We start from the raw sequence: 10,376 nt of genomic DNA on the forward strand, positions 1-10,376 counted from the left end.
AGTTCACAGTTCCCACAGGTATTCCGGTAATCTGTTGGAAGATCGTGCCGCAGAACTTGACAAATTCAGATATTGTGACTCAGAATTTCAATCATTTCTTCTCAAACTTGGATGCATTTTCCCCACAAAATACGCTTCAGTATACATGTAGCTCATAACCATATATTGTTACCGCCGTCCATCTTTCTTAGAGAAAATAAACTCTCATGACAAGAGAACGAAGGCATACCTTCAGTTTGAATGGGGTATGGTAATATACAGAGTATAAAAAATAAAAATGTTCTTATAGCAGAAATGATTTAAGAAGGTGGTGTTCAAAAAGCTATTTCAAGTGGAGTTCTCTAAAATTCACATATCAATAATTCCACTTCTCAACTGAAGAGTATTTGCAAAACTGCGAACCAGATTTCATAGTATGAAGATTGCAGTAAGAAGCTTGATAAAGGTTTGGTTGAGCGATATTGTTTTGTGCCAATAAAATGAATGAGGTATGAATTTCAGTCATCTGATTTACTGTAGAATGAGCATGTATAAAACCTGACTAGTGTTTATATATATGTGAGTTTTCTGCGAAATTATTATGTAGGTAGTTCAAAATTACTTGCTCAAAAACATTTCCTATATGTGGCGTGACATAATTTGGCTATTGTCCATGAAGTGACTGACAGAATACCTGTTGATATCGGCATAATAAAAGTAATTTCAAATGAAAACAAACAATTTGTGGGGTATTTTTAAATACATGATGGCTGATTCTATCCTCAATCTAGGTCATACCGAGCTTCAATACCTGTAGAACATCTCTAATTTCATTACCACTTGCTCTAATAGAACTAAAAGTTTTGCCAGTCTCAACGATAGTGTTATCTTCTACATGTACATACATGGTACTATACAAATACCCAGTAAATAAATTGGCTTTGTCAGTAGTGAAACATTGTTATTATGGGGCTGTACAAGATTATGTATAAACTGAAGTTCCAGTTGTTTTCAGTAATCGCTTGATCAGTCTTCGATGAGATTTTGGATCAGAGAACGAATTTCTGTTCATTGTACAATGTTTTTAACTTGATTGCAATAAGACTTTAACTTATAAATATCCGGAAGAAGCTTGATTGACTCTGGGATTTTATGCAAACTATCAGGCATGGATTCTCATTCCCCCCTTAAGTAGGCGGTCTTCCAAAGTTTGCCGTTTTGTCTTAAAGCCGGTGACAACTTTAGATGGAACACATGAACTATATTTAGAACAAAATACCAATAAAATGCTCAAAGGCAATGTCAGCTAAATTTTACTTTAGAAAAAAGATCTCTCCACTTATACAGACAAATCATACGCTTGTAAGAGGATATCTAAAAACACAAGGAATACAAGAGAATAAAATCATGAACGTGCTTTAGTAAAACTGTCAGTACAAGTTAGTTCATTTATGAGGTGAGTAATGCTATATAAAAATGAACATGGTGTGTAAATGCAGTTAATATTTTCCCCAGATAATACAGGGTGAATTGGTTTGTATGACGTTTATCCAAAGTACTCCATCGCCGGGTCGATAACAAATTTAATTTTGAAAGGTTGCGAGTACAGACAAAAACACTTCCTCCTTCTTTGTATATGTGCATGTTTCTGTATCAAAATAACTTGCGTAAACAGCCATGGTACAGACACACGTGAAACAATCAGACTAAACGGGTAGCAAGTCTGTTTTACACCCTGATTAGCTGCCATTTTACGGTGACATCTTATCGCACGTAATGTAAGTCTGTGGTTTGTGTAATCATACTACAAGCTCTGAGAAACAGCTTATTACAAACCCCTAGACAATGTAATGTACTCCACGAACCCCCAGACACATACGTGTAATGTACTCCACGAACCCCCAGACACATAAGTGTAATGTATTCCACGAACCCCCAGACACACACGTGTAATGTACTCCACGAACCCCCAGACACACACGTGTAATGTACTCCACGAACCTCTAGACACATAAGTGTAATGTACTCCACGAACCTCTAGACACACACACACGTAATGTACTCCACGAACCTCTAGACACACACACACGTAATGTACTTCACGAACACCCAGACACATACGTGTAAGGTACTTCACGAACCACTAGACACACACATTTTATGTACTTCACGAACACACAGACACATAAGTGTAATGTATTTCACGAACACACAGACACACACATGTAATGTACTTCACGAACTCCCACACACACACGTAATGTACTTCACGAACACCCAGACACACACATTTTATGTACTTCACGAACACACAGACACATAAGTGTAATGTACTTCACGAATTCCCACACACACACGTAATGTACTTCACGAACACCCAGACACACACATTTTATGTACTTCACGAACACACAGACACATAAGTGTAATGTATTTCACGAACACACATGTAATGTACTTCACGAACTCCCACACACACATGTAATGTACTTCACGACCACCCAGACAGACACATGTAATGTACTTCACGAACACCCAGACAGACACGTGTAATATAGTTCACGAACCTCTAGACACATAAGTGTAATGTACTTCACGAACCCCCAGACACATAAGTGTAATATACTTCACGAACCCCCAGACACATAAGTGTAATGTACTTCACGAACCCCCAGATCCCCAGACACACACATGTAATTTACTTCACGAACCCCCAGACACACACATGTAATTTACTTCACGAACCCCCAGACACACACGTGTAATGAACTTCACGAACCCCCAGACACACACGTGTAATGAACTTCACGAACCCCCAGACACACACGTGTAATGTACTTCACGAACCGCTAGACACATAAGAGTACACAAGGCCCAGAAACATCGTTACATGCCCTGCGATCGAGTACTGTGGTCTTTTTGTTTTATCATCGCCAGAGCCAGGGATGTAGATATATCTTTATGGAATAAACAAATAGATAAAGATTTGTATTTCAAAGATGTACATTTACATATGCATCCCGCTTATGTACATCCCGTGAACATCACAAAGGATTTTTTTATGACTCATATTTTATTCATTTTTTTTTCAAAGGACATGCGCACATGACAGTAATACATAATGTGCAGAAAAAAATCATTCATTCCAATTTTCTAAACATTCATAGACATTTCATATTAATCAGCCACATTCATACTAGTTAGCGTATATATTCCTTGCTTACATAACTTCACACCCCGATGATCATACATGTTTTAATGAAATGAAAGTGAAGTGAATATTCCATAATTTCATGTTATAGGAAAGAAAAGAACAGAGACATACGCAGACAGTTACAAGTAGCAGACAGACAAGACAAGACAAGACAAGACAAGACAAGACAAGACAAGACAAGACAAGACAAGACAAGACAAGACAAGACAAGACAAGACAAGACAAGACAGACAGACAGACAGACAGACATTGACAAAACACAAGACAGACAACAAAGATATATACAAAGACAAAACAAACACCCTGAAGTATAAAGAGAAATATCAAACATGTGTAAGAGTCATCAGTTAGGGTAAGGTAGAGACAGATAGACAGACCTTCCAGAAACAAAAGTAGAAACTAATTGAGATCAAAATTGACTACAGCATTACTTAATAAGAAAATCAAAATAAAAGTGAGCCCAACTGTCAGAGTTAGGTTGATAACAAATATATTTCTATTCTTATTAAAAAATTAGAATCTTTTTCCATTTTCCCCATTCTTTGTTAAAATTATCAAGAAAAGTACCACCCTTTTTTTATTGCTATATACTTTTGGACATTATGGTGGTCCTTGAAAGAGTTTATTAGTGAATGTATGTTTAATGTGGTATCAAAACATCTAGTTTTATAAATATAGTGTTTAATGATGATATTAATTTCATTGTCTATTCTACTAAATTCGTGACTAATTGGCCAAAAACCAAATATTAAAGATTGTTTATTAATAGTAAAAGGAATTAAAAAAGCATCTTAAAGTGTCTCAAGACTCTGCAGCAAGTTTAGTACTTTTTGACATTCCCAGAATATGTGAGATATGGTCTCAGACTCTAATTTGCAAAATATACAAAGAGGGCTTAACACTATGTTTGCCTTGAAAAGTATTGAATTAGTTGTCAGAATATTATGTAAAATTATATACTGGAACCACTGAAATTTTGAATCTTTTGTTATTTTAAAAGGTAATGAAAAAATATTTGCCCAGTCAGAATTATCAAAGTCAAAATCATTGGCCCATTTTTTTCTCCCAGTTGGAATTTCATCATTCTTTGATAAAATTTATATAAATGTTTTGTTCCTTGAACTTTATTGAAGAAAGGCTCTATGTTCAAAGGAATGAAGGGGAGTAAAAGATGTGTGTCCTGATCAATAGGTTTGCTAGATAATTTCACAGAGTTGACAATACCTTGGAAATGAAGAAAAATTGTAAATAAACTGTATTTCCGTGAAAATTCCTGATAAGAGTAAAAAGTGACAGGATTTGTAGTTTTCAGCAAATCGTTAACTACTCTTATGCCCTTAACGAACCAATTATGGTAAAAAGTAGACTTTCCACCAATAGTTATATTAGGATTTTGCCAAACAGGTGTTTTCAACAAAGAGAGTTGTCTGCCCTTTAGAAAGTCAGAGTTCAATAGTCTTTTCCATGCTTTTAAGACATCACACCAAAAGAAATTTTTGCACGATCTTTGACACATGTACGTAATCAGTTCCACAATTTATAATATAGTCAACATTAAAAAAACTCTGAAGTATAACTTGCCACTTTCTAAATTGTGAACTTAAAAATAATTATAAAAGCATTAATATTTACCATTTTCAAACCCCCCTCAAAGTATTCTTTAGTTATAACATTTCTTTCCACTTTGTATTTAACTTATTAAGATATGAAATGCTTGGGTTAGGTAATGATATAAATAGGTGATTAAATTGTGATATCAATAATGATTTAATTACATGAATTTTACCAATAGGTGTTAGCCTTCTTCTACTCCAGGACTTGATTAAAGATTTCAGCTTTATTAGTTTTTTGTCAAAATTTAATTTTGGAATTTCATGTGAATTAACACTAAACTCCAACCCCAAGAGAGAAAATTTGTCCACACCCCACTGTAAGCCTAATTCAGGTAAAAAAGTGTCATTGCTATATTTTTTTGTTCCCTATCCATATAACCTGAGTTTTGTTTGTGTTGATTTTTAATCCAGATATGTGGGAAAAACGATTTAGTTCTAAGATTGATTCACGTAAAGATTTTTCTGACCCATCAAGAATGAGTGAGGTGTCGTCTGCATATTGAGAGAGAAGGATTGGATAGTTATTGACATTTATACCTGTTATGTTATTATTGTTTCTTAACCTGAATCACACAGGAAGTTATTATATGGATGTTATTGTTTAGAAAACATTGATGAGAAACAAATGGAGCAAGGGACATTTATTTTAATAAAACATCCGAATTATAAACAGATTAAAGCTTTGAAATCACACGTTATTTTAGGAAACGCGATAAGATGTTAATTTCCGTGATCTTGAATTTCCGTATATATACATCTAGTAGAAATATCGAAAATGTACCGTTGCCCCTTTGTCTCCTTTTATAAGGGACCCAACCAGAATCCCGAATACTCACAAGATTCTAACCAACTCTGTTTTTCATCTGGCGTGATTAACGAAATCTGCGTCTTGTCTTGACGTTACAATCAGGGAATTAGGGATTTTCATGCCCATCTCTGATCATAGCACCTTATTACAACATTCCGATTCATCTTACATCTTTTTAATTTATATTTTTTGTATCGTCCTTCATTTACTATTTTCACAGAGAAAGAAGAAAATGCGTTAACACTTGTAGAAGAGCTACACTTTTTCTCTATCTACCTGTACCGTCCATGGCAGTACAAAAAGATACGGAAAAAAAGTGTTCAACGGCACAAAAAAGGGATTAGCTTTCATGTATATTTGTACCTCAGTATCAAAAATCAAATCACTCTGCCTTACTGCGTGTACTTATATATGTGCAAAGTAAAGACCTTTTGTCAAACGTTGTTTGTAATCTCTTTGTACCACGCATGGTACGAAATTATTTTAATTTGAATATCTTTTTGTACCATGACACACATTTGTATGGTAAACAAAGATTTAGTTTATTTCGTATCAAAACTACACAGAAATTATTTATCACTTACGTTAGCACAATCTATTTGAAATTATTATTAAACATTCTACGCTGTTTCTTTAAAAATTAAAAAATAGAGATGTACTTTTGTTGAAAAATGGTTTATAAACACGGACAGGTAACTCAAATTTCTTCGCTATCCCTCTGTATTATACTTCCTTGTCGTTATGTACCGAACTTTCACAGGACAGAACGAAACGAAAAAAGGAAACTTTTCGAAAGCGGTATACTTTTCATACCTTTATATTCAAAATCACGTGTCGGTTTTCCCGCGAGATATGTGTTTATATCCAGGAATTGTGGGAGATTTTAAAGAAGATGGCCGACTCGTACCGAGACCTGCGGCATAAGCTGCAGTCACCGCACTATCGTTCTGTGGAATATGGCAGGAGAAGAGAATCTGATTCTAAGCGTAAACACCACGGCTCCGAAAAATATAGCTCAACTCGGTACAGACATAATAGACAAGAAATGTCAAGAGAGGACGAACTGCGGAAAGTAAATGCTGGTATACAGCAACGTAGCTTGTTTTCATCAGAAGAGTGCAAAGTTATTGAGGACAAAATTGACTCTGTTGTGAAACATGCCAAACATGGTGATTACAAAGAGCATACGGTTGATAGGGCGCCATTAAGAAATAAATATTTCTTTGGGGAGGGATATACATATGGGTCACAACTTGCCAAAAAGGGCCCAGGTATGGAAAGACTGTACCCAAAGGGTGAAGTGGACGAAATCCCAGACTGGATTCTAAAACTGGTTGTAAAACCAATGTATGATGCCAAAATTATACCCAGCGGCTTCTTTAATAGTGCTGTCATTAATGACTACTTACCTGGAGGATGCATTGTTTCTCACATTGACCCTCCCCACATTTTTGACAGACCTATTGTATCTGTCTCATTTTTCAGCGACAGTGTTCTCAGCTTTGGCTGCAGGTTTTCATTTCGCCCAATACGTGTGTCCAAGCCGGTGTTGTGCTTACCTGTTAAGAAAGGTCATGTCACTCTCATAAGGTAATACCCATAACCTGACAGTAACCCACGTAGTCCGAATCATATGATATGATAGGGTTGATATATAACGTCAAAATAATTTGGACTACATCGCTATGTTATATCACATATAAAGGAGATGACTTTTAGATATCTTCTTAGTTACTCGGGATATGACTGGTAGCCTAAACACAGCTGCAGTGTTGAAGCACTTACAACATTATGATTTTGTTATATTGTGTTGTTAAACTATGTTGTTTGCTTGGCTAGGAGGTCAGGTATTATAATATTAGTAATAACTGATATGGTTATATGTTTATAATGTTAAACCAAAAGTTTGGCATTAACCCTTTGTTAGTTCATGTCTTTTCTCATCTTAGCATTTCTTAATTACACTATGAATAGTCATTATATGGCATTGTCATATGTAAACAGCTAGAATATGAACATCTAAAGGAAATAACAAAATAGCTGTTAGGTACTTTCTGGTAGGGGATTTTTATTATATGATGAAGAAAATCATTTTTAACATACGTATATTCAGAAAGTACTAACATCAGATACTGTCTTCACACTACATAATCAATTCATGTTGAATTATTATGTCTGTTACATATTACAATACTATAGAAATGTATGTTTTTAATGTCCCACACCTGTAATTCACAAGAAATAACCATTGACGGTAATCTATAGTTTGTATTTGTTGTTCTAATGCGTCTTATTTCTTTATTTGCAGTGATTATGCGGCAGATCACATTACACATTGTATCAGGCCACAGGATATTGTTGAGAGAAGAGCTGTGATAATCCTACGGCGGTCGGTATTTAAATCCAGTATTCAAATAGATCTGATCACCAGTATATTTGCCTTGATATTTCAGAAATATTGTACACATTGACAGTTTCTATATATAATTAGATTTAAGTGAAAATTGATAAAGGTAAAGAATTCAAAGTTGATTTGACCTCTTCTGTGCATATTGGGACTCCCAAATGCCTTGAAGAGGTCAAATGTCATTTTTCTCTTTATATAAGTTGATGTGAACTCCTGCCTATTAGATTTGTCTGCTTCATTTTAGGGTGTTTCCAGATGCACCTCGTCTTGAGCCATCAAGCTCAGTTGAACGACCCCTATCTCGGAAACGACGTCGGGAATCTACATCACCCTCATCCTCATCATCAGAAGCAGGATCTGCAAGTGGTTCAGAAGAATTACAAGAAAACAACACAAAGGAAAATAAAGAAGAAGAGAAAAAATCTCCCACACAAACATATTATCATAGGGCAACAAAAAACTCTACCCGAGTGTACAGACATCATCACTTCAGCAATAGTGAGAGTGAACATTCAGACACTGAAAATGGTGACACTAAGTCTCCTGTTAAAAAACCTAAACATAAGCATAAGGTGAAGAAGAAGAAGAAAAGTCACAGAGAAGTTAAAGTTTCCAAACGTAGCAAGAGATCCTAATATGAGGGATGGAAATGCCTTGATACAGATTTTCTAATATTTACTTATATAAGAAGTGGAGCGATTTCTGAAATGTGCCAATTATTAGGGATGCAAAGATTTTGAATGTTATGAAGATTTATATACTTTTAGTTGATTATTGTATTGAATACCATGAATTCAAATCCATGTTTTGTGATATCTACAAAGCAAAACATTTGGTTCATAATTTCCCTTTTGAAAAAAATGTTTTTGGTTTTACAGGTAATTGCAGATGAGGTTAAAATATGATTCTGATTGGAGTGATCTGTTTGTCTGCTGCTTCAGTGTTGATCAGGACTGGAATATATCTTGTCAACATAAGCAGTGTATTTATCCTCCTTCCATTTGTGATATGATGGATGATCATAACTTGTTGATATTAACTCGTTTAGAAGATGACAGTAATCAGTGTTAAGATAGGCCAGTGATAAGTCTTACTAACAAACATCATGTAAAAGGTTATTACTATTTTGTTAATTTTGATGGTCAGTAAGATACTGATTGTATTTTTTTTAAAAAGTTGTTGAAGATTGACAAGGTATGGAGTTCGTTTCAAGACAAGCATTTAGATTGGTTAACTTGATATGCACTGTGAATTATAAAATGTGTACAAAATGTACACATATAGCCATGATTGTCTTAATTTGCTGTAGAAAGCCTGTAATATAATTCAGTTGAAAGATGTAAAATTCCTTTACATATGTATTTTTGACACCTTGGCTGTTGGATAATAAGTTGGTGCTGGTAGTGATAACATTGTTCTAGATTTCACTATAAACTACAGTTTAGATGTTTAATTAGTTTTCAAATTTTGAAAAGTTTGAAAAAGATAATTGATTCTTCATAGAAAAACTTTTCAAAAACTAGACTTGTCCTTCTGAGGCATTGAATGACAGATTGATATTGAGATCAAATTGGAATTAACCATGCTAGGGGAGACAACTCTTGTGACAGTGTATTTATTGATACTTAGAAGATATGTGAAATTTTGAAAGATTTCTCAAAAAAAAAAAAAAAAGAATCAATTAAATTTTTTGAATATGTGAAATTTTGAAAGATTTCTCAAAAAAAAAAAAAAAAGAATCAATTAAATTTTTTGATCAAATGGCTTTGAAAATTTATCCATTTCATTATTGGTTGAAGCATACCTAGTTGCTGACAATTGATGCATCACAACTTGATCTCAGTTTCAATGTCTCAGTGACAAATTGGTCTAGGAGGTGCCAAATTGTATTCTTGGTTCTTCATTTTCCTAGAAAACTTCTTTAACTTCTTTTCATTTTAAATCTTTTGCTATTGTTAATGGCGATATGCAGAGAAGTAAACCGAAGACTTTTAATCACATACTGGTCATTGTTGATATTAAGCTATGGTTTTTTTCCGAAGTTGTAAACAGTATTGTTTGTGTTGTTAATGCTTATTTTATGATATTTTTACCAGATTTAAGTCCATTTCTTGGTTTCTTTAAAGTTGGTCAGAACTTTGTGTGTGTTCCATTATAATATTTGAGACCTTCACTGTGTTTCATTGTATGTATGAGGACTTCAATTTTTCATTTCTGCTACACTGTTAATGTGAAAGATGGTTTTCTAAGATCATATGGAAGACACTGATTCCACTAGTATTAGTACAGAGGAAAAGGAGCAAGTATGTGCCAGTTTATTCATCTTTATACTATGAATTACTATGTATCTTTATT

At 34.3% G+C, this 10,376-nt stretch overlaps 1 protein-coding gene across 1 annotated transcript; it reads left to right on the plus strand.

The window, feature by feature from the left end:
* Window positions 1-6,506: 6,506 nt before the first annotated feature.
* On the plus strand, window positions 6,507-9,460 carry LOC132559504 (RNA demethylase ALKBH5-like). The gene is made up of 3 exons (XM_060224131.1): window positions 6,507-7,204; window positions 7,923-8,003; window positions 8,266-9,460. Exons 1-3 carry the CDS (start codon window positions 6,507-6,509, stop codon window positions 8,654-8,656), a joined length of 1,170 nt encoding a protein of 389 aa, XP_060080114.1. The 3' UTR covers window positions 8,657-9,460.
* Window positions 9,461-10,376: the final 916 nt, after the last annotated feature.

This window comes from Ylistrum balloti, unplaced genomic scaffold, assembly GCF_031769215.1.
Source record: "Ylistrum balloti isolate Yb309-2 unplaced genomic scaffold, AGI_CSIRO_Ybal_v1 Utg370928, whole genome shotgun sequence".
NCBI lineage: Eukaryota > Metazoa > Mollusca > Bivalvia > Pectinida > Pectinidae > Ylistrum > Ylistrum balloti.

Coding starts and splice junctions, on each gene's coding strand:
- LOC132559504 (XM_060224131.1), top strand. CDS start 6,507: ATGGCCGACTCGTACCGAGACCTGCGGCATAAGCTGCAGTCACCGCAC. Junction 7,205..7,922: donor GGTCATGTCACTCTCATAAG/GTAATACCCATA, acceptor CTTTATTTGCAG/TGATTATGCGGCAGATCACA. Junction 8,004..8,265: donor GCTGTGATAATCCTACGGCG/GTCGGTATTTAA, acceptor GCTTCATTTTAG/GGTGTTTCCAGATGCACCTC.